We start from the raw sequence: 24,473 nt of genomic DNA on the forward strand, positions 1-24,473 counted from the left end.
GATGACGTGGAGTGATGAAGCGACTGGGGACTTTGAATCCAGAGAGAGAAAGGGACTGTGGCCCGAAAACTTGTTGGGGGGTGGAGGATGAAGTGTAGGAGGCGGGTTTCTAGGATATACCCTTTGGTTGGTTTATGATGCATGGAGGGGATTGGAACCATGGCAGTGAGATGATATATGATGGAATGAATGTAAAACTAAAGTTCTCTCATGTGAACTATCATATAATTCACAATTAAAAAAAAAAAAAAAAACTCCCAAGAACTAAGGCTGGATTTGCTTTCATTATTACAGATTCTGGCCATATATGACAGGTTTGGTCGGTTAATGTATGGACAAGAAGATGTGCCCAAGGATGTCCTAGAGTATGTTGTGTTTGAAAAGCACTTGATGAATCCCTATGGGAGCTGGAGAATGCATGGCAAGATTGTCCCCCAATGGGCACCTCCTAAGCAGCCTATCCTTAAGGTAAGGCAGCCTGCATGGTCAAGGCAGTAGTTTTGGCATCCTAAGCCACTCCTGTTGGGCTCCCACTAGTGGAAACAGGAAGTGGAGCATTAGGGAATGGGAATACTCCTGGGAGTGGGGATGTCCTTCCCGGATAAGTCCTGGGCTGAGTTGGTAGGTAACTCAGTTTTCCTGCTTTTTCAGACGGTGATGATCCCTGGCCCCCAGCTGAAACCATGGGAGGACTATGAACCACAAGAGGAGGTTCCTAAACCTCAGACAGCCTGATGGCAAAAATGATGCTTGGGTGAGACATGGGTGATAAGGTGACTGGAAGCTGTGAAGTCATCTGTCTCTGCCATGCAATAAATAGAACTATTTTGTTCTTTCCTGTCCTGCTTGAATCTTTTCAGCAGTTGGTCTCAACAGCCAGGGCTGATGGCTGGCCCAGGTTGGTGGCTGGTATGCATAGCTGTGGATGTCCACTTCTTCCCTCTTTTTTTTTTTTTAAATTGTATGTGTAGCTTCTGAGTCTAGATAGAAAGTTATTTGTCTGAGAACATCAGATAATCAAATTTCCCCATATCAGTGACTATCAGGAGCAAACTAGGAATGTTCTCTTTCTAATTACAGGGCAGGGAACATAGTCTGAAATAAAATAGTATCAGCGTGTTGAGAAATTGTGGTATGTTGATTCAGGCTAGAGGTAGACCAGCCTTCAAAAACAGAAATGGAAAACATGCTTAGTTGTGAGTGATCTAACAGTAGTGAGATTGGCCCAGGATCGGGCGGTGTTTCGTTCTGCTGTGCACAGATAGGGTCATTATGAGTTGGTACCGACTTGATGGCACCGAACAACAGCAACAAGTCTAGACTTGAGAAAAATTACTAGTGTTTATAAGATATTGCATCACATAAGAGAATCTTTCTTATACACTGGATCACTAAATCAGTATTTGTATTTCATAGAAAAATGCAAGTCCAAAGAAATCATTTAACCTTCAGCCTTTTGGATTGTGTTCTTAATTATCAGCTGCATCCTTTATGTGATCCCAGGAAGCCTGGGTGGAGTCAGGGGCCATGGAAGGGTTGTTACATTTGAGAAATCCATCTGTAAGCCTTGGTTCCTTGATTTCTGACACTTGGAGATGGTCAGTATTCCAACCCACCTTTGGGAAGGCAAACATAACGGAATATGAATCTGTATTGAGCCCAGCAGCCCAGGCTTTGTTCTTTCCCTCCAAATGCTTGTGTATCCTGGGATCCTTTGAGATGTGACTAGGAAAATCACTCTTTACCAGGCACAGAGTGGCAAAGAGTGCTATTGTTTTCATCAACACATATGGTCTCTTCTCAGGTTTTGTACTTTCTGATTTTCACTACTTTTTTTTTTAGGGATTTTGGCATTCGAGGTAAAGATTAATCTGCTTTAACCTTGCCTGGATAGTAGAGTCCAATGGAACTAGATTCGGATTAAGGCTAGTGTAATGCTTTAGTCAGTCCACCTGAGGCTTGGTTACATCCTCTTTGCCTGAGCCCTGGATTAAAGTAAAATGAGAAGGAAAGTGCTTTCAGCATAAGTCACAGCTGGGAAGCATTGGGGATGGGGAGGTGATCCAGGGAAGGTGGGGAAGCAGAGAAGCAAAAGGGCTCACTTAGTGGGGAAATGATACACTGGTTTCTATGAATGTGTAAAAACACTGTTCCAAATAAGCTTGTTTTCGCCCCACACCCTTGGGTCTGACTCAGAGTCTCTAGATAATTCTAACTAGCAGCTAAGCAGTAACTGCCACTAGGAAGCCAGAGAATAAATGCAGTTTTAATTTCCCCTTGGAACCAAATCCAATTGAGCAGATGGCCCCAGATGTGAAGGATTGACTGGAAGGACCAGGCAGAGACCATGATCTGCAGTGTCAGCCGTAGCCAGCACTGGCGGAGAACTAGCCCGACCAGCCTGAAGGCCACAAGGCTGCAATGTTGTCGTTTGATCTTTGGAGCAGGCATTGTATTTCCTTACCTGTCTATTGCTCCTGTTCCAAAACTTTGACAAAGAAAACGACCACTATCAATAGGCTAGAGCCAGCTGCATTAGTCAAGAAAAAGCATTCTTTATTCTTTTTCCCCGGGTTTATTTCATAAGAGAGAGTGTGGGGGCAACTTTGTTGTTCTCAACTAGACTAGATTAGATGGGTGGTTCTAGGGAGCACAATTGGCAAAATTCATATTGGGTCAGTAGCTGTGGGGTTAATTCACCAGAGTCCAGAGCAACAACAGACTTTATTACTGCTCTGAGAGCAAGGGTGAATGGGAGGAAGGGCCTAGACACGGGAAAGAGTGGCTTCCTCTGTTACTTCTGCTGCTCTCATTTGGAGCTGAAGCACTTTGCTACTATTCCTGTATTGTCCTATAATTGCCTTGTTGTTGTTGTTAAGTGCCGTAGAGTCGATTCCGACCCATGGTGACCCTGTATAGGGTTTCCAAGGAGCAGCTGGTGAGTTTGAACCACTGACTTTGCAATTCAAACGACTTTGCAGTGTGATGCATGAGCCCACAGTGCCACACCAGGACTCCTTAAGTATTTGCATGTTGACTTATTTTCACCCGTTGAGTTCTAGGTTTCCTTGTTATAACTTTTTCATCCACATGAATGTCATCAATGTCTATATAGTTAGAGGGCAGGACTTTGTACCAGTGTTTTTCTCCTTCCTTATTTCCCTCTGGTGGTATCCTCTAATCCCAGTACTCTACTACCTAGTACTTCTTAGGCAAGGGTAACCTGAACTGACTGATGAGAGAAGAGAGCCAGTTAGAGGGAGCTTTCTAACAGAAGTCTTTGTACTTACATACCTTCTATTCCCCGGCTCTCAGGCCTCTAACCTGTCCCAATGCATTACGCTTTCTGAGAGCAGAAGCAATTACAATGCCAGCTGTAAACAGGACCTCCTCTTTCTTTCCCAGACATCTCTGGGAAGGAGATTGTGATTTGGGCTCCTTGGTACAGAGCAGGTGATTTAGAGTGGTTCTCACATCGGAACCAGAGATGACCTTGGCTCCAGTTGCACTGGCAGCAGAGACAGACTGGGAGGAGGAGATTGAGCAGTGAGATGAGCTCTGGAGACTGGCTAGAGATGGGGCAGGAAGAGGGGGAGAGCGTCTGAAAATAGTTAGCAAGCCAGCAAGAGGCGTGTTCCTTGAACTGAGAGAAGATGTCTTGAAGGGAGAACTCTGCCTTGCACAGTATGAGAGGTCCTGGAGGAACCACTTTTCCTTCTGTGTTCTCTGTTGCTGGTGTTACTGTCACGTGTTATGGCTGTGAGAGTGCCCCAGTAGCTCTACTGAAGAATGAAACCGCAACAGGAGAATTAGATTCAAAGTAGCCAGGTCTTGAGGTCTTCAGGCACCTATTTTGAGCTCAGTTTCCTGTTTAAACTTGAATTAAATGATTTCTTAAGCTTCCTGTGGTCCCATCCTAGGTCCACCCCAGCTATCATTGCAGAGAGATAAATCCCTGGGTCCTGAGTATTTTATAATCATAGTCCCTATATTACCGTAAGTGCCTTATGGTTAAAGTTTCCTCTTAAGAAATGGCCTTTGCAAACTTCAAAGAATGAGGTTTCCTTATGAGACATGTGATTTCCTTTTTCACTCCTAACACTGACTTTACAAGTGAGTGTCCAGACTCAGGTGGCTTGTGTTGCATGTCTAGGTGGCTAGCTGGAAGAGAGGATTCTTTAGAAGCAGGGGGCCTAGCCTTTGTCCCACGGGAAGAAGAATTAAAGGTGAAGAGAAAGTGTGACTTCTCTTGGGGTGTAAGCTGTTCCTTCCTTGTGTAGTTTATTTTTGGAATGAGTTGACTTCTGGCCTTCCTGGGAAGGGACATGGCCAAGTGCTTCTGATCTGACTCTGGGAACATCTAGGACTTAGAAAAAAAACCTTGGTTCCTGAAAACTAGTTCTATCTTTAATGTCATCTGATGAAGCTGTTACTCCTAGTCCCACGGATAGACATTTGGAAGGGTGAATTCTTTATGTTGAGTTACAGAGATTGCTTTTTGGTCTTCAGTTAAGGAGGAAGAGTTCTGAGTCTCAGCTTCTTGGAGACTTGGCTCTGGGGTTAAGCTGGTTCCTGGTCTAAACCCTGAAGGTCCTTGGAGTTCTTTAACACCTTCCAGAGTAAAAGTACCAGCTGGCCTGCTCACCTCGGGGTGGGGGCTTTTGCTTTCTGGCAGGAAGCTTCCCATAGGTCTCTGGATGGAAAGGCATGGTAGTTTCTCATAGGCTGTGGTGACAAACATTTCTGTCTGAGTAGCTGTTAGAGCCAAGAGGCCAGATTCCTCAGATGGGGCTCCAGTTCCCCCCCAGGGACAGATTTCTGCCATGGTGCCCTTTATTCTGTTTCCTTCTGGATCTGTGTCTTCCCATTGACATAGCTCTGCTGACCTCCTCCTCAGACTGCTTGCTTCATGGGGACTGGCTTTGGGTCGGTCGATGTCCAGAGCGTCTGCCTGGAGAAAGGGCTCCCTGGAATCTGTGCCTTTCCATGGGCAGACTGTCTCCTGCTCCCTGCTGGGTTTTGCTGCTGCCGCCTTTGGAAAGTGTTCTTCAGCCATTCCAGAGCTTGCCTTTGTCTCTCCTTGCCCTTGTGAGTTTCTGTCTAGGTTCTGTTCTTGTCTCCCTTCCTTTACTCATCCCCTGGGGACAGATCTCTGCTTTCTTGGCAGAGGGAGTCTCTTCTGATTCCCACAGACACGTGTCTGCTACCCTGGCTTCCATACAACCTGCAGCCTCAGTACTGCCTTTGCTTCTGTCAGAAGGTTGTGGGGTTGGTTGTAGAGATGGACCCCCACAATCTTGACTCTCCCAGACACATACAGCCTCCTTCCTGTTTACCGTCTTTGGCTTTTTCTGAACTACCAAATCTTTGGGCTCTGATTTTTCGGGGACGTTCCCCTTCTCTTGAAGTTTCCCTTTCCCATCCTGTCCTGACACCCCATTCTCAGAAAGTTGTTCATTCCCCTCCCAAGGACAGATCTTGACCTTGGAGCTACTGTCAGTTTTATAAGTATATGGGTTGGGAACATCCCATGGGCATGGGACTTCAACACTGACCCACCTCTGGGAGTCGATTTTAGACTGGTCTATGCATTGAGTGTCCCATGGATGGACAGATTGCAACTCCCTGCATGTGTTTACCCCATGTTTAATAGTGAATTCTGCTTTGGGACATGAGGCTTTTTCTTGAGTTAGCATGTTTTCTGGAAGGGAGCCCCTCCTTGGGTCTTGCCTCAGAGCCCCTTCCAAGGACTGCCCCTCAGCCACTTGAATACTTATGCTTCTGGAGAAGTCTGAAACCCTGGGGACCTGAGCAGGGGGTTCCCTCAAATCGGTGGTCTCCCAAGGACAAACAGGTTCCTGCTTCTGACTCAGTTTTACCTCCCATTTTGATATGTCTTCTCCTAGGGAGGTAAGTCTTCTTTTTTCTAGAGTTTTCTTCTTCTGCCCTGCTGACTTACACCCTGTCTCCTGTCCCAGGCCCTTCTCAGTCATTCCTTCACTTATTTCCCAGGGACACATCTCTGCTGGTCTGCTCCCCACACTGTCCAGGTCCTGGAGTTCAAGTTCTGATCTATCAGTGTCCAGAGCATGTGAATGGTGAGAGGAATCCCCTGGATCCAAACCTTCCCAGGGATGGGCTACCTCCTGCTCCCAAGCTGGCCTTTCTGGCTTCTTCGGAGCAGTTAAGCTCTCTGACTGGGTCCAGAATGGCCACAAGCCTTTCCTGTGTCACTTGGGAATTGCTTACTGTCCTCCTCTCCCAGAGCCCTTTCCTGCTCTGCTCCACCACTTGCCTCCCGGGAACAGATGTTCGCTTTCTCTGCAGTCAGGTTCTCCTCCACATCCCACGAGCAGGTCTCTGCAGTTTTGCTTCCCACGCTGCCTGACATCTGGAAACTGGCTTTGGGTTTAACTGTGTCTTGAGAGCCTGGCTGTTGGGGAAGACTGCCAGGGTCCACCCTCTCCTGGGGACACACTGCTTCCAGCTTTGGGATCTGCCTCTCAGGTTCTCTCCAAGCTTTGTTGATTCCTGGTTGTCCATGTAATTCCTCCTGGCCCTTTTGAGATTTGCCGCCTTTTGGAGTCTGTCCCGATGCCCAGTCCCCTGTTCTTCCGTTAACCTCCCAGGGACAGATCCCTGCTTTGGCAGGTGGCCCTTCCTTTATCTCTGGTTTGCTATCTTCCCATGGACATACCTGCGTCACTCTGCTTCCTCCAGCTTTGGATGGGGATTTTCCCACACCTGGGCTGGAGTGCCCAGTGGCTGTCCTCTCCCACGAACAGACAGACTCCTGCTGTTGACTTTTCCAAGCTTGTTCCTGCATCTCTCCAGTGCTGCCTTCTCTGGGGACTTTTCCCTTTTTCTGGAGAGATTCTCCACCTGTCCCCTGACTGTTTGTCTCTTTCCCCAGCATCTCAGCACCCAGCTCCCAGGAAGAGATCTCTGCTTTCCTGGTAGCACGAGCATCCTCTGCCTCCCATGGACACACCTCAGTAATGCCACTGCTCAAATCCCCTGAGCACTCAGGGGTTCCTGAGGTCATAGTTGAGACCGCTGTGGGACCCCGAAAATGTGTACTCGCCCATGGACAGAGAGACCCCCAATCTCCACCCAGTTTGTGTTCTTTCCAAAAAGTTGCTTTCTTGAGGATTTTCTGCTTTTCCTGGGGGAGCTCCCTCACTGCCACCTCCTCTCCTCTCTCCCTTGTCTCCCAAGGGTAGAGCTCTTCCTTGGCCATGCCTTCTTGATAAACTTCTGGACCAGTGACTTCCCACTGACACATGGACACCTCCCTAGCCTCCCCACTGCCCACTGCTTCAGATCTGCCCTTGGTTCTCTCAGTGTTCTGGGGGGCTGACTGAGGGGACAGTCCCCCAGGAACGGTACCCTTCCCAACACACGCTGCCTCATGCCCCCTTACCAGCCTCTCTGGCTTTTTCTGAGCAATGGCACCCACCTCTTTGGGTTCTAGTTTTTTGGAGACTTTCCCTCTCTTGTCTTGGCAGTGATCTTCTAGATTCTGCCTTAGTGCTCCTTTCTTAGGACTTCCTTCACTCACCTCCCAGGGGCAGATTTCAGCCTTGCTGTCATGCAGACCCATTTCTGACTTGGTGACTTCCCAAGGGCATATTTCTGCTACCCTGTGGGCAGCACTGCCCAGGGGCAGGACACCAGCTTTAGGCCGTTCCTGCCACCCTCTAGGGTCTGGTTTTGCTTGCTCTGCCTTTTTGTCCACCGTTGTCCCCTGCCTGCCTTTTCTCAATGTAGCATGTCCTGTGTCACCTGCTTTCTCAGCTTTTCCATCCCCCCAGCCCTGGGATTTCCTCCTCCCTCTGTCTTCTTGCTTCCTGCTGCCCTCCTGCTGACAGACTTGGAGCATTCTGCTGGTGTGAGCATTCTGTTGGTTCTGGAGAGACTCTTCATCGTCACAGGGGGCAAGGGCAGCCTGCTTACTTATTCCCTTGGGCCGACCCACCCTGGGTGATTTGGGGGATGACCTCACACTTTCTCCTGAAGCTCTACCCTTCTCCTCTCTCTCAGGACTCTCCTTCCCACTGTCTTTCTCTAGATATGTGCTCCGAGAATGGGTTAGAGCTCTGATAGCCAGTCCCAGACTGCACATGGAACCCTGCTGAACAGGAGCCTTGAGGCTGTGGGATTTAGAGAGGACCGTGGGCCCGTCCTTGCCCAGGACCTCAGCTTTTCCCTGGAGACCCCTGTCCTCTGTGTCCATTTCATTCTCTCCAGCCCCTCTTTTCTCTGCTGAAACTGAGAGGGCCCTCCAGACCCTAGTCTGCACAGAGGCAGGGGAGTGGCTGCCTCGCTCTGGCCCTGAGGGGTCTTCTTGGATCACATTTTCTTTTCTTACTGGCAGTTCTGCATTCTCCCAGGGGCAGATGTAAGTGAGCAAGCTGGGGCTTTGAGGAGGCGCTGGGACAGGTGCTACAGCAGGGGCTGGAGCCAAGGTGGAGCTGGGTGACAGCACCCTTGGCTCTCCCAGGCAGGCCCTAGACAAGGTCAGGATGGGTGTGGAGACCTGGTGTCTGATGGGTGGGTGAGGCAGCCTCCTCCCAACCTCCTGATGGGGCTGCCTAGAGGCATGGGAACTGCTCTTGGCAGGGGAAGGTGGGGCTGACAAGGGGGCACCCCAGGCTCGTTGCAGCCTCTTGGCTGGTGGCCTTCTCTCTGGGCTTGCCTCTGCCTTCTTGCGCTCTTGCTCCTTTGCCTGTCGGTAACTCTCTTCCAGGTAGTCCTGGCTGACCACCAGCATGGCCTTTTCCCTGGAGCCAGTCACGATGCTGAGTGACTTCTGTAGGGAGGTGGGCCGCACTCTGGGAAGCCTCTCTCCCACCATCAGGTTGTGGGCACTGGCAGACCTGAAGCCGAGGGCAGGGGGTCCTTCCATGGACTCTCTGCTCTCCGCCTGTGAGGCCACCTTGGCCAGCTTCCTCCCCAGCAGCGAGTAGGGGAGAGGTGCATCCTGCTCGCTGTGGTGGTCATAGGTGCTGTGGGACTTGCGCAGGGCTTGTGGTCTTTTGTGTTCCTGGAGGCTGGAGCTGAGGAGCTGGCGGTGGGAAGAGCAGGGCAGGCTGCTGCGGCCTGAGGAGTGCTGCCGCACCAGGGCCTCAGGAAACTCGGCCAGGTACCTCATGAAGGAGCGGCCCAGACCCTGGTGCAAGCTGCCCCGCTTCTTGGGCAGGTGGGGGTTGTTAACAGCCATTTCCTTGGTCTTGTGGATCTCTAGCTGGGCATAGAGCTTCTTCAGCTCATCCTGGGGGGAGGGACAAGGGGAGCAGAGATTCTGAGGAGGAGGAAGCGCTACCTCTCCCCATCTCCAAATGCACTGTCCTCCTGAGCTATTTTGAGAGGTCTCCTTTCTACCAATCCAGATCCTTTCTTGCTTCTAAAACTCTCAGCGATCACCTCACTATTTCTCCAGAGCAGTGTCCAGGCAGCGCAGAGGACTCAGCCTACACTCCCCTCCCTGGGCCACTGTGCTCTGGTGGTAAGTCACCTGCTCAGGGAACAGGAAAACTGGATTCTGGATTGCGGACACACTATATAACTCGAGATTGTTTCTTGATGTCTCTTAGCCTCTGCTTCTAGAAAAGACTGATAGGAAATGTTGGAGTTAGTGTTAATGTCAAGTGTCCATTAAGGTGGAAGGTCTGTCCTCTTATATTCTGTATTTGTTCTCATAGTCAACCTGGGAGGAGCATATTGATTGGCTGCCTCCTGCTCCAGAAAGTAGGGGCCCAGGGTGGGTGCTGTTGTGGGTGGCAGTGGGCCTCCACACCTTCAGGCCTCCCTGCTGAGTGGGTCTCTGAGCTCAGCCTGTACCCCGGGGCCGGAAGTTGAGCTGGTGAGTGCAGGAGAATGCAAAAGGGAAAGAGGCTGAGGGCTTTGGGATAAGCAGTTGAAGGGTGTGGTGGTCTCTTCTTGAGGCTGTAAATAAGGCAGGTGTAGAGATGGACCCAATGAGCCCTGGTTGCACTGTAGGATACGCACTGGATTGCTAGCTGCAAGGTTCAGTAGTTCAAACCCACCAACTGCTCCAAGGGAGTAAAATGAGGCTTTCTGCTCCTGTCAAGCTTCATAGCCTTGGAAACCCTCTACACTGTCGCTGTGAGTCCATGGCAGTGAGTCCTGGGATTGCTCCTACATCTTGACGTCTTGTAAAACAATGGGCTGAGATTTCCAGGTCTCCTCATTTCCTACCCACCTAGCCTCTTATCAGGGTCCCAGTGACTCTCATGTTCCCCTTGAGCAGGAGAAGAGTAAGGGTGCTTTTCTGATTTAAGACCCAAAAAGCAGTTCCATTCTCTAAGGGCTGCCAGGTCCAGCGGAAGGAGAGCCTGGTGTGGAAAGTACCTGAGCCATCTCAGGTCCACTGAAGGCCCTAGGAAGACCAACTCTCCAGGGTTGCTAAGGACTGAAGGGTTTCCTAGCATGCCCCTGCCATGACACCCCTTGCTGAGTGGGTGGGGAGGACACGAGGGATGAGGGTACCTGGGGCTCAGGAACTGTGGTAGTCTTCACTCAGGTGGTTTGTGTGACCTCCTTTGAACAGACTCAAGTAACAGGTAGCAAAGCAAGGGAGACAGGTTGTGGAGAGCGGGACAACTAGTGGGAGGGGAGCCCATGTAGCAGGGTAACAATGCTCCCTCTGCCAGTCCAAAAAGCTAGCACCACCGAAAGGAGGCTGGGAGGGCAGCACGTACCCGAATGTCACTGGGGTCCAGGCTGCGCTCGCTCCAGGCTGAGGCGGTGCTGCTATGGAAGTAGGAGCCTGAGCGCCGCAGGTCCAGCTCATCTTCGTACATCTCATCCGCAGTCTCTTCCCGGGGTGGGCCCCCCAGCTTCCGGAACTGACAAGGAAGGGGTGTGAGTGGGAAAAGACTCATCTTGGCTCTGTTTACTCCTACTTCCATCTTTGGATTAAGTCTACCTTGTAAGCCTTCATCCCTCCCCTCTGATTCAGAATTACTCAGATCCATCCTTTCAACTCCAGACCCCAGCAGTTCTAGGCATGCCCGTCATCTCCCCCCACCTATCTTCCTGTAAGGCACTCTCCTTCCAAATAGATTCTCAAAGTCCACCAACCTTTCATTCTGGCCCTGGAAACAGAAGGAAAGAGTAGCTCCTCCTCACTGCTCTGTCTCACTCAGCCCAGCACCTTCTGTCACCCTCAACCTGACCTGGACTGGGTGCTGCGGCCACAGCAACAGACCCACAGTGCTTGACCTCATTGTGTGTGTGTGTGTGCACATGCATGCACACACACATTCCACCGCATAGCCCAGATGGGGAAAAGCTCACCTTGGGGATAAAGAGCAGAGCAAGTGTGGTGCTGACGGTGCTGTGGGTATGGAAGAAGAAAAGGACGAGGGTCCAGTCCGGGTGCAGGGAGGGGACCAGTGCAAACCTGATAGCGAAGGCAGAGTGGGGGAATCCTTAGCTGCAGGTGGGAATGGCTTATCCACTCCCCACCCCCACCCTGTCTTATTGGTTCTTCTAGCCCTGGTCTTGAGTGTCTGTAGAGGTGATAGGTGAGGTGAGGAGGGTGCCCTTCCTTCTTGTCTTCCAGGTGTCCCCACAGGCCACCTTGAGCTGCCTATAGCACAGACTTGTGCTCCACAGTTCTCCTAAGGACCCTGGTGGTTGGTTGTGCCAAGTCCTTAGGGACGCAGACACAGGCCTGAGGACCCGTGGGGAAGAAGGCTGAGGGTGGGGATGTAGTTGGGGGGTGGAACATTGTAGGAATGGGCATGGTAGGATGCTAGAGAGATGGAATTAGGAATGGGAAGTGAATTCAGACTGGGAGATATTCCTTTCCTTGGGCATTAGGGTCCATGTCATCCAGATGAGGCATGGGGTGCAAGAGGGGATCTGAGGGTGGTGGGAGAGCTACAGGTGAGAGGCCTTCCTCACTTGGCCAGGGCACATCAGTGTTGCAAGGTTGGCCGCAGGTGGGTGTGCCTCCACCTGGGTAGGTGAGGAGCAGTGTTGGGGGTGGAGGAGTTATAGGTTAGGTGGGTCTGCCCTCACCTGGCTGTGTGGAAGGCAGCAGAGAGCAGTAGCTCATTGTGTAGGGCGATACCCATGTAGCGCAGCTCATGAAAGGCCGAGGGCACAGCTCGGGTGGCGTAGCAGAGGAAGCTGCCCCAGCACAGGAGCAGTATCTCGGCTGTGGGAGGGAAAGAGGAGGCACTACCTCAGCAGCCATGCCACTCCTACCTCTGTAGGGCATGCTGAGGAGGAGGGCCAAGGGCCAGGAGTCGGATTAGGCAGGAGGAGCAGGCTGGGAGGACTCCTGGTAGTACAGAGTCAGCAGAAGCAGCTCACCCACAACCATGATGTAGTCCCACAGGTGGTGGTGACAGAGGTAGAAGTGGCGGCCAGTGGGAGTATGACCTCGGGCCACCAGGAATGTGTGCTGGAGGCCTGGCTCCAGGAGCCCTGCTGTCCATGCCACCAGGAAGCCCAGCACAAGCAGCAGGTGAAGCCCCAGGTGCTGCAGCAGCTGCCCGCTGCTCAGGAGGGGGCCCTGCTGGGCCGTTGGAGACACGAACAGCTGGAGCACTCTGCAAGGGTCAGGATGGTGGAAATGTGTGTGTGTGTGGGAGGGGGTGGGCACAGGGGAGGAGGGGGCTCCACCCATTGCTCCCCATTCCTCCACCCACCTTTCATGGCTCACTGCCTTTCCCCCCAAAATGTTGCCCTGGATGGCTGTTGTGTTGAGCCACAGGGCAGTGGGACTGGCAGAGGTCTAGCTTTGAAGAAATGAAGGAGCTGGGGTGATCAGTATGACAGCAAAGCCCCGCTCAGGTCTTACCTGTAAAGCCTGAGTATAATGGTGCCGTAGACAATGACAAAACCCAGCAGCCGCACCCAGCGGAGAGCGATGCAACAGAATACACTGGGCTTGAAGTACAGGATGAAAACCTAGGGCAGGGGAGAGGGGTGACAAAAATAGCTGCTCTCCACTGTGCTACTATGTGCTGGGCCTCATACTAAGCACATTATTGCTCATTCTAACAGCCCTAGTAGAGGGGCACCATCACCCTATTCTGTGGAGGACTAGTTTAAGTATCAGAGAGGTTAAGTAATTTGTAAATTAGGTAAAACAGCAGAACGTAGAGCTGTTTTAAATCTGAACTGTTAGACTCCAGTACTCACTAGGCCAGCCTGCCATTGGTGTGTATGAGCAAGGGGAAATGGAGGTCTCTGAGTCACCCCCATGAGGGCAGAGAGGAGAGGTTCTGAGGGTTTGCAGAGTACCAGGTTGGGGCTGTGCAGAGTTCTGAGATGGGGCCAGACTCACAGGGAGGTAGAGCAATAGGGATCCAAAAAGGATGATTTCCAACAGTGTAATCCCGGATGCCCGGATCCTCTGTAAACCCAGGAAAAAGAGAGGCTGGTGAGCGCCTAGACTAGGAACAGTGCAGCGTCTCAGGCCTGCTTTATGGCCTACTCTGCTGCTCCAAGGTTCTAAGCCTGTGGCTAAGGCTAAGGTTTTACAAAGCCCTCCACCACCCCATCCCAGACCAGGTTCTCCAGAAAGCCTCTCCCTCCCACCCCATGTTAGGGAGGACACCTAGTAGGTCCTTTCTCTGAACCCACCTCCATCCTAGTCCTTGGCTCTGTACTGTTGTTTTATTAAGTTCTGCTTCCTCCACTAATCTGGGTGCTTCATGGAGACAGATCTCGGCCCCTAGTGCCTATTCATGGAAACAGATCTCTGCCCCTGGTGCATATTCCTGGAGACAGATCTCTGCCCCTGGTGCATATTCCTGGAGACAGATCTCTGTCCCTGGTACATTTCCCTGGAGACAGATCTCTGCCCCTAGTGCCTATTCATGGAGGCAGATCTCTGGCCCTCGTGCCTATTCCTGGAGACAGATCTCTGCCCTTAGTGCCTATTCCTGGAGACAGATCTCTGCCCCTGGTGCCTATTCCTGGAGACAGATCTCTGCCCCTAGTACCTAGGCAGCGTTTTGCACAGAATAGATGCTCAATACGCATTGTTGAATCAAGTTCAAAGGCTGCATTTTACAGGTGAGGAAAGAGGTGAGTTGAATTGAGGCTCAAGAACAGAACCCATTTCTCCCAAGTTCTAGTCATAGGTAGTTTCAGGCCTCCAGTTGACACCAGGAACCGGAGATGGACAGGACATGTGTGCAGGAGAGATTCAGGGCCTTCCTTGCCTTGTTCCAGCGGCAGCGGTAGAAGACCAGCATGCTCAGGAAGACAGCCAGAATACAGCAGACCTGACAGGCCAGCACGGCCGCCCGCAGCGCCAGAGCCTCCTCCACCAGACACGGCGTGGCATCCACACAACTGGTACAGCCCTCAGGACAAGGCTGGCACCGTATCAGCCTCCTAGAGCTGCCTTGCAGGGACCCAAATTGCCCAGTAGGCTGGGCTGTGCTCTCCTCTAACCCTATAAAGAACAAGATATGTGCAGGGACAAAGGCATAGCTAGGGTCTCCTTCCTGAGTCCCCAACCACCTCTGTCTATGGTCACACACACCCCATTTCCCTCTTGTGGCCCGTGGGGCAGGGGCAGGATGAGGAGCACTGAAGAAGTAGGTACTCCTAAAGAGGGCAGGGAAACAGGTAGAGGTGGTCTCAGATTAGGGCTCACTGGAGGATCAAGATGCATTAGAATGGCAGGTTGTGGACTCATTCTGAGAAGGCATAGACACTCCTCCAAACAACCCTACCTGCCTCTCCTCCTCCCTACCTCAGCTCTTGTCCCACAACTTTTATTCCAGTATCTCGTCATGACTCTGCCTTCCTTTCCTAGATGTCCCTTGAGCCCAGCTTGTAAATCACCACTTGCCCTCACCCTAGGTACATACCGCCAGAGCCATTTGCCCTGTAGAAGCCAAGCCGGCAGCGACAGAGATAGCGACCAAGAACAAAGCCCTGATTCTCCAGGGGGACACACTGTGGGAAATAAACATGGTATGCATTTGGGGCTTTCCCTGGAGGTGTTTTCTCTCCTGGGAAGAAAGAGATAGAAGGTCTAACTTTCATAGCACCTGAGTCCCCATTAGGGAATCCCACCAGAAGCCCTTCTTCTATGGAAATCCACTGCCATCTCCACAGTTGCCTCTTTCTCAAAGAGATCCCAAGGAAAGAATATGGAACTGGGTCACCCCTTGTTCAGACAAGCAGCGATAGGAACCCCACAGGTTCTATTTCCCCGTGTCCAGCTGTTCTTAGGATACAGTGCTGGGGGTGATGAAAGTCAGGGAGAACTTGAGTCCAGGCACACCTTGAGTGTCTAGATCCTTCTTCAAAGGTCTCCCTTATTGACACACAGGTGGGTTGAAAGGACCCCCATAGAGAAGCAGCTTCCTCTACCAGGAGCCATCTGGCTTTGGAATAAGACTGCTTTCCCCAGCCCTAATGCCAGGCTGGTGGGATGCCAAGGTCAGCCTTTTCTTCCACTTCCACCCATTGATGCTTGCCCAGCAGGGGATGAAGCAGGCCTGAAAATCAGGCCAGAAAGCAGAGTGTATGCATGAGGTCAGATCTGCTGTGTCCATGGCCAGGAACAGACATGAGTGGGGCAAAGGGAAAGGACAACTCTGGGGAGTTCCATATCCAGTCCCTGGCATACCTTGGAAGCGTTAGAGCAGAGCGTGTGATGCTGTGACCCAGCCTCCCCCTTCTTACCTGGAACACTGGCGCACACTCTGTTCCTGCCACAGTCTGCATGATCAGACAAATGTGGACCCAGAGAAGAGAGGGTTAAAAAGTGGCCCGGACCGTGGTAACCCTTTTCCATCCCTGGACTTACAGCTCCAAACACTTGTGTGCATCAGAGAAACAGGCCCAAACTGCCCCACCTCCCAGCAGGCTGCAGGGCTTGGTTCAACTGAGGAACATGCAGGCAGCCAATGCAAAGGAGTCGCTGATTAGTCCCCTGCCTCCTGGTTTCTGACTGGCTTACAGAATTACTGGCCATTGCTCTCCACCAGGTCAGGTTTACCTGCACCTGCGTCTACTGGTGTGGCACTGTGGGTTAATGCACCAGACTGCAAAGCCGTTTGAACTGCAAGGCCGGTGGTTCAAGCTCACCAGCTGCTCCTCGGAAACCCTATACAGGGTCGCTATGGGTCGGAACCAACTTGACAGCACTTAACAACAACAAACATGTCTACTGGAATGAGCTCTGGTAGTGTACTGGTTACGAACGGTCTGCCAACCGCAAGGTTAGCAGTTCGAAACTACCAGCTGTTTCACTAGAGAAAGATGAGGCTTTCTGCTCCCGTAAAGATTTACGGCCTTGGAAACCCTGTCCAGGGTTGCTATGAGTTGGAACCAACTCCACACACATAACCACCACCACCAATGTCTACTGGTATGGTGCAGTGAATTAATGTGCTGGACTGCAAAGTCAGTTTGAACCGCAAGGTCGGCGGTTCAAGCTTACCAGCTGCTCCCCAGAAATCCTTTACAGGGTCGCTATGGGTCGGAACTGACTCGAAGGCACTTAATAACAAATGTCTGTTTGCCAGCGTCTGGCCTGAGTTCCTTCACCAGCCCCAGAGCTCATCTTGGCTGCATTCCTCCCACACCCCATTCAGCAATTGCTTTTATTTTGACAAATGCCAATGGAGCATCCTTTGGAGCTCTGTTGACTCAGAGAATGCTGTGCAGGGAAAGGAAAAGACATGAGATTACTTGAGGCTTAGGAGGTGGCCCTGGGGGTGGGGTGGGGAACCCTGACATAAGAGCAGGCAGGGATGGGCACTGAATTTCAAAGGCAGGTGAGATTACAAGTAGCCTCATTTTTTAAAAACGTTGGTATCTCACCTCTGCAAATCCCTAGGGACTCCCCACAGCCACCTGGAGAGTCTGGGTTGGTTTTGTGAGCTGCTCCTCACAAAGAGGGAGAGAGGCAGACTGGAGCCTAGTGCCCCTCCCCTGCTCTTCTTGTCCTTACCTGGGTGCTGTTGAGGTCACACAGGTGTGTATTGGAGTACCAGCCTGGGCCACTAGCACACTGATTGATGTCCACACTCTGAAGATCCACGTCCATCTGCACTTGCCCCCTGGAGCAGTGAACTTGCCATTAGGGAGAATGCTACGGACATGTGTTTATGTCTACCAGACTATAGGCAATGCAAGCTTTGCAGACTTATCACAGTGGCTGCAGTATGCTGGGGAAAGACACCGATGGTTTCCACTTCTCCACTGCTCTTAACCCTCACTGTCTCCATGGGCAGCAGTCCCCCACCACTAGGCTGTTCCCACACTGCTCAGTTTTTCAACATCCTATCATTTTCTGGTTTCTGTCAATGGGTAGAGAAGGGACATGTAAAGACATGCGAGAACTAGGACACTGATGATCTGTCTACAGGGGATTTTTTCACTTTACCACTGCATACACACAAACACACACACACACCACTCAGCTATCAACCACCCCCTCACTCTGTCCAAGCCAGCTCGAAACCACAGCAAAGAAAGTGCGGAATGAAAAGCCATGAGGTAGAGCTGTCTGGGCTAAGCTGGGAGAGAGCTGGCAAAGAATCAGGAGGAGAGGGACCTGCCGGGGGTCAGTGTATGGGCACACAATAGCTGGAAAAGTAGTGTTGGTGCTTGAATGCCTTATAGTGCTGCGTTCAATCGCTGCCCCTTCCCAGCAGGCATCCTCTCTGACCCTCTACTTTATTGTGGCTGAGGGAAGAGGTCAGTTGTTTGAAGGGTACCAGGCTCCTGGGTCAGGACAGGCAGGGCAGAGGACCCTGTTTGAAGTAGGAGGATGACCATTGGAGAGAACTTGGGGACTTGACCAGCTCCGGGACTGGGCTTCCAAGCCCTGCCTCCACTAACTTTCCTTCCCCCGGAGAAACCTCCTCATAGATCTCTGAAATTCTTAGAGAGCTGCAGGTTTAACTCTTGGAGTAGCTAGCCAAGTGCTTCTAAGAAGTCTGGTGGATGGGTTGTCGCTGTCATTATGTCAAACTATATACTCCTCAGACCTTGGGCCAAGACCTATGCCCACATCTAACTCTACTCACTCCTGTGGAGATACCTATACCTAGGGGTATTATGTATGTAGCGACCCTGTGTAGGCTTTCTGAGGAGTGGCTCGTGAGTTTGAACCACCTATCTTGCTGCTCAAACCGACCCGTGGTCAAGTGCTTTATCCTACAGTGCCACACCAGGACTCTTAGGTGTAAGTATACCTACATGTATATGCATAGGCTCAGAGACCTTCATTCATCTTCCCAAACACATAAACATAGATACCCAGAGGAACAACATATAAATGAATTGGTTTACATACAGTGTGAACACTCAGATTATAGTTTCCAAAACTGATTGCAAATATACACATCTGCTCCCCCCAGACACACATGTGGGTGCCAAGTGACCCGTGCACAGCACACTTGTGTCTACCCCTCCAACTCCCCCACCCCGAGCCTGCTTGAGCCCCCTCCCTCATGCCCCTATAAATGCATGGAATCCGACACAAGCCCACTTACCTGACTTCTGGGCTGAGATCTGGCTTGAGTCCGTAGAAGGTGGCTGAGAGTGTGATAAGCCATCCGGGACGGAGTCGACCTTGCTGGCATTCCAGGAAGGGAGGAGACTGTCTTATGTGCTGCATGTTCCCCAGGTAGCCATCCCCTCGTGGCCACTTGGGACTGCCAAGGGTCCCTAGGTCATTGGTCAACACTCGCTTCTGTAGGGCAAGGGGGTCCAGGTCCCGGTCATGGCTCTCCTCCAGCACCTTGCTCCCAGTCAAGTCCTGAAGGATGGTCTCCTCGTGCATCCGGGTGGCCTGCAAGGCCAGTTGCAGGTGGCTGGCCCCTGGTGGAGGGCTAAAGGTGAGCAAAGCCCTGTATGCCCTTGGGTCCCCCTCAGCCACACTTCGAACCAGTGCCTGGTACCACTCCACATCCTCTTCTACACTGGACTCACGGATGTCGTTGGCTTGCAGCAGCATGTTAAGGAAATTGGCAGCCTGGGCAAGGCTACCTGCTGCTCTGTGTAGGATTGGAGGAAGCGCTGTGTTGGCTCCTGACCCTTGGGCTTCATAGCGCTTACTGCAGTTAGCCCCCAACAGTTGCTGGGCATCTCCAGAGTAGAGAAAAGACAAGGCTGCCTCTGTCCCCTCAGGGGACATCTGGATGGGCACAGATTCTGGCTGGGCTTGGGAAGACAGTGGGGGTAGAGAGCGCAGGGGTTGCGGACCCCCCAGAGCCCAGGCGCAGAGAAAGCAGCAGCCCAGCAGCCCCCACACAGAAGGGGGCATGCCCCCTGCCCTGGGACCCATCCTGGGACAGCTCTCAGGAATGCTGGGACACTGGCTATCTGGAGAATTTGACTGCTCAGGAGAGCAGCAGAGGCTGGCCCCAGAGCTGCCTGCCTGCCTCCACACCTCCTAGCCCAGCTTTTCCTCTCCCTCTCTCAGCTCACACTGTCTCGCATGCTTTTCTTCTCTCTAACGTCATCTGCTGGCTTATGGACGTAGGCATGAGGGCCATGTTCCCTCCCTCTCAATGTGCCCCCCCATCATTTCAAAACCTTTGAATCCAGGCAAACTACTCTCCCCCATTTCACCCAGGATCCTGGAGCCCCTACCCTTTACCCCACATCTGTTCCAGATAGAGGGAAGGGAAAAGGGCCAGGAGGGCTCTCTCCAGCTTCCCCCTTCTGCCCTTTGCTCCATTAGGAGAGATGGACAAATCCAGGCTGGGCACCATAGCAACTGCAGCTAAGCCTCTGCCCCTCTCTCCACCCCTCTGCTCCACTCGGCTTCCTGGCAACAATTGCAATGGGCATGATAAAGGGCCAAGCTGCGTCGCCTGGAAATCCACTCTGGCTGTGTGCACTCCCGACATTGACACCAGATTGGGGACGGCAAGGATGGGGGAAGAGAGCCTGAAAAATCATAATCAACCTTTTTTATAGACAGTGGCCGTTTATGAGGTACTTTGGATGTGCTTTATCTCAATAAATGACCCCCACAACCTGATTCAGACACTGAGGCTCAAGCAGGGACTCACCCAACTACTCACTCAAACCCAGATCTAGACTGCACAGTCAAACCATCATGGCCAACTTGCTGCCTCAGAGACTATCATTAAAACCAAACTCATTGCTATTCAGTTGATTTTTGTTTTCTTTACATTGAGGTGCAACCCATACTGAAGACTGTGGTCTTTGATTGTCATCAGTAAGTATTTTAAGTCCTCTTTGCTTTCAGCAAGCAAGGTTGTACCATCTGCGTATCTTCAGGTTGTAAGTAATCAAGTACAAACCATTTGTACTACCCAGGGACTACACAAAACCTCATTGTTGTTAAGTGCCATCGAGTTGATTCTGACCCATAGCGACCCTGTATAGGCTTTCCAAGGAGCAGGTGGTGAGCTTGAACCACTGACTTTGCAGTTCAAAGGACTTCGCAGTCTGACGCCTTAGCCCACAGCGCCACACCAGGACTCCACAAAACCTCATTACAGAGCAGTAATCAAGGCCCAAAGAGGCAAAGAGATTTCTGTTGTTTGTGACAGAGCTGGAGTTTGCACCTAGGTCTCCACCTCCCCACCCATGCCTTTTTTCTCTTACACTGTAGGGTTAGCAATCACAACAGCAATGATATGTTAGGGAGCACAGAGACTTGGGGAGGAATATACAAATCTTGGGAGGGAGAACGTCTGGTGAATGGCCAGCCTGACGCAGCACAGCCATCTCAAACAGCTTTGGCAATAGAAGGTAGCCTGGCAGAGCAGATTCACACAGGTGATTGGAAAGGTGCAATCCTTTTCTTTTCCCCTGGGAACTAGACATGTGACCAGCTCCCACCCACATCTACCCTCAGCACAGCCCCTGCTGTCCAGAATTTTGGAGCCACATGATTGGGAGTGTGAGGCAGGGGACAACTGTACCACTTGGGTTCTCTGTTTTGGTGCCTGGATTCAGGTGGGTTTGGCTTAGGACTTATAGAACCCATAGAGCCACTAGACCAGCATTTAAAAAGTCACCGTGTCCCCAGCTGCTCATGTTCCAAACAGACACTGAAATGAGTTCCATCAAGGGCCTCCATGATCTACTTCTGGACTGCGTGGCCTGAACATAGATAACAATTAGGCCTATAGGAACTCCATTGTCATAGCCCTCCCACAGCCACCTCGTTCCATTCCTTGTTCCATTGGCTTGCAGGAGCACCCCCCAGAGTTTACTCCTTTTTAGGTCCAATGGTTGCACTGTTATTGTTTTGGGGTTTGGTTTTTTACTTTTGTTCTTTGTTGTTTTTGTTTGTTTGTTCTTTCTCCTCCTTCTTCTCTTTCCATTCCCTTGAATTGTATCCTTACTACCTCTGCTTTTTTTTAAATTTTTTATTTTTGTTTCTTTTGTCTCTCATTTTCCCTCTTCTCCCCACTCCCCACCCCCTCTTTTTGGTCTTTCTTTACTACTCTCTACTTTCTTTCTCTTTTCATCGGACCTGTCCCTGGTTTTTCTAAGGGTTATTTTTTTCCTTTTGCTTTCTCTTTTATGCTTCATTTTTCCTTTCCCTCATTTCTCTTTTTAGTTATTATATTACTTTTTCTGTTCCCTGGCTGTTTTTAATTATTTGTTCTTCTTGATTATTTTATCTTAATTCTGTTTTGCTTCCTAGAGTGTGTGTGTGGCAAGTGATGAGGTTGTTTTTCCCGCCCAACAGGAGACAGCAACCATGTCCATACAGCCCAGCCACAACTGAACCCTCTGCAGCTCCACCCACTGGGGAAGAGCCAATACCAGCTCCTATACATGTGATCAATGATAGACAACAGCCAACACCAGCCGTTTAACCCACTGTAAACTGAGGTGCCCAAATGGTGAAAGAGAACAGTATGTATATTTTCATTCTCTAACAACACCCACAGGAAACAATTGGTGAGAGTCTAAGAACATATCAACATACAATTATCAATTAAATACAAATATAAAAACATTACAATGTTCCAGAGACAATAAACAATTTTAGCTCACATGAAGAAACAAAAGAGAATGGCTCAAACAAATGATCAAGATGCAGAGCTAAAAGATGTTTCTGAGGAAGAAAAGGTAATGGAACTAAATGCAAAGAATTCAAAGGAATGATATTTAGGTACCTACAAAAGGACTGACAGAAAGATTGAGGAAAGCAAGGAGAACACAGAAAAAACTTTTGAAGAATGCAGGAAAACACTACAAGGACAAACAGACCAAAAAAATGCAAAATTTGAAACAATACAAAGCTTGTATTTAGAAATCCAGAAGATTAACACTAAGATTTCATAAATGGGCAATACACTGAAAGGGCAAAAAGAGTAGATTTGAATCAATGGAAACCTGAATTAGTAAGCTTGACAATAAATCTCTCAATACTAGTGTGCTAGAAGTACAATCAGAAAATGAATGAAAGCATTTGAAGAAAGCCTAAGAGTTATGTGGGACAGCATGAAGAGGAACAACTTACTGGTGACTGGAATTCCAGAACAGAAAAAAGACACCAAAAAGCACAGAGAAAATTGTCAAAGTTTTTTTGGAAGAAAACTTCCCTAATATCATGAAAGATGAGAAGATAAGCAAACAGGAAGTTGAATGAATCCATAAAAGGAAAGATTCCAAAAGAAAATCATCAAGACATATCATAATCAAACTTACCAAAATCAAAGATAAGGAAAGAATTCTGAAAGCAGCTTGGGAAAAATGAAAAGTTACCTCCAAAGAAGAACCAATAACAGTAACCTCTAATTTCTCAGTAGAAACCATGCAGGTGAGGCAGCAGTGGGCTGGCTTATGCAAAGCTCTAAAAGAAAAAAAAAAAAAATTGCCAACAAGAATCATATACTCAGCAAATCTGTCCTTCAAATGAAATGGTGAAATTAGAACATTTCCAGATAAACAGAAATTAAAGGAATTTGTAATAACAAGACCAATTTTACAAAATACACTAAAAAAATGCTCTTTGGCCTAAGAACTAACAACAGCATACAAAAACTTGAGATTACCATAACATGACAACATTACCCAGAACTCAATTCAGATATATAAGTATTTAAAGTAAAGCAAACTTACTGGACTGAATATAGAGAACCAGAGATCAATTTATAATTAAGTCAACTATGAAACAAAAAGGAGGGAATAGTGTAGACACAAAAGTTCCAAATGGCAAGGAAGTCAATACATTTCAAGATAAAACAGACTGTTTTAAATGGGGAAAAATAATAAATTACAGGGTAACCTCAAAGAAAATTAATATACTTTCACAAGAAAATATAAAAGGAAAATAAAAAAGATTTAGTAGACATTAACTTGATGTTAGGTACCATCAAGTTGTTACCAATTTATAGCGGCCTTATGTACAACAGAACAAAACACTGCCCAGTCCTTCCTGCACCAGCTTACAATCATTGGTATGTTTGAATCCATTTCATTGGGGTCCATCTCACTGGGGGATCTCAAGCGTATTTTTTAGTGTATTTTGTAAAGTTGGTCTTGTTATTACAAATTCCTTTAATTTCTGTTCCCTCCTTTTGTTTCATAGTTGACTTAATTATGCTTGAGCCCATCTCACTGGCAGTCCATCTCATTGGGGGGTCTTCCTCTTTTTCGCTGACCCTCCATTTTACCAAACATGATGACCTTCTCTAGGGACTGGTCCCTCCTGATAATATATCTGAGGTATGAAAGACAAAATCTCACCATCCTAACTTCTAACACAGATTTGTTTGTTCTTTTGGCAGTCCATAATACTTTCAATATTCTTTGCCAACACCATAACTCAAATGCATCAATTCTTCTACGATCTTCTTTATTCATTGTTCAACTTTCACACACATATGAAGTTATTGAAAATGCCTTGGCTGTACAGAGCATCAGTGAAAACAGGGGCAAACTTAGGAGCTCTGATACATGGAATAAATACACTATCAAACATAACTGAACTCAAACAAACAGAAGACAAAATAGATAACTGGGACCTCCTAAAAATTAGACACTTACCAAAAAGAGTAAAAAGAACCCACAGACTAGGAAAAAATGTTTGGCAACAACATATTAGATGAAAGATTATACTCTCCAAAATGATAAGAACATTTCAAGGCTTTGACAAGAAGAAGATAAATAATCCAATTTAAAAATGGGCAGAGCACATGAACTTCACCAAAGAAGACATTCAGGAGGCCAACAAACATATAAAGAAATGCTCAAGATCATTAACCACTGGTGGTGGTATGCTATGGAGTCTGTTCCAACTCATAGCAACCCTGCATAGGGTCCAAGGCAGTAAATCTTTATAGGAGCAGAAAGCCTCATCTTTCTCCCTCAGAATGGCTGGTAGTCTTGAACTGCTGATCTTGAGGTTAGCAGCCTGACTCGTAACCACTACGCTACCAGAGCTCCTTCATTAACCATTTATTATTGTTGTTAAGTGCCATCAATTCAGTTCTGACCCATAGTGACCCCGTATA

The 24,473-nt window shown here is 49.5% G+C and overlaps 2 protein-coding genes across 2 annotated transcripts in view; one reads left to right on the forward strand and one right to left on the reverse strand.

Moving 5' to 3' along the window:
- The window catches only part of MRPL45 (mitochondrial ribosomal protein L45), a 22,658-nt gene extending 21,923 nt beyond the window's left edge, over window positions 1-735 (forward strand). Inside the window, exons 7-8 of the mRNA XM_006833660.1 lie at window positions 295-468; window positions 652-735. Coding sequence (XP_006833723.1) covers window positions 295-468; window positions 652-735 — 258 coding nt within the window. The remainder of the gene's footprint in view (window positions 1-294; window positions 469-651) is intronic.
- Window positions 736-4,435: 3,700 nt separating this feature from the next.
- Window positions 4,436-19,306, reverse strand: GPR179 (G protein-coupled receptor 179). The gene is given in 13 exon segments (XM_006833661.1): window positions 4,436-5,141; window positions 5,143-6,187; window positions 6,190-9,274; window positions 10,725-10,871; window positions 11,323-11,428; window positions 12,052-12,190; window positions 12,349-12,587; window positions 12,839-12,948; window positions 13,328-13,396; window positions 14,211-14,446; window positions 14,868-14,955; window positions 16,964-17,072; window positions 18,513-19,306. Coding segments are annotated over 13 exon segments (6,873 nt in total).
- Between the last annotated feature and the right edge of the window lie 5,167 nt (window positions 19,307-24,473).

This window comes from Chrysochloris asiatica, unplaced genomic scaffold (assembly GCF_000296735.1).
Source record: "Chrysochloris asiatica unplaced genomic scaffold, ChrAsi1.0 scaffold00007, whole genome shotgun sequence".
Classification (NCBI taxonomy): Eukaryota; Metazoa; Chordata; class Mammalia; order Afrosoricida; family Chrysochloridae; genus Chrysochloris; species Chrysochloris asiatica.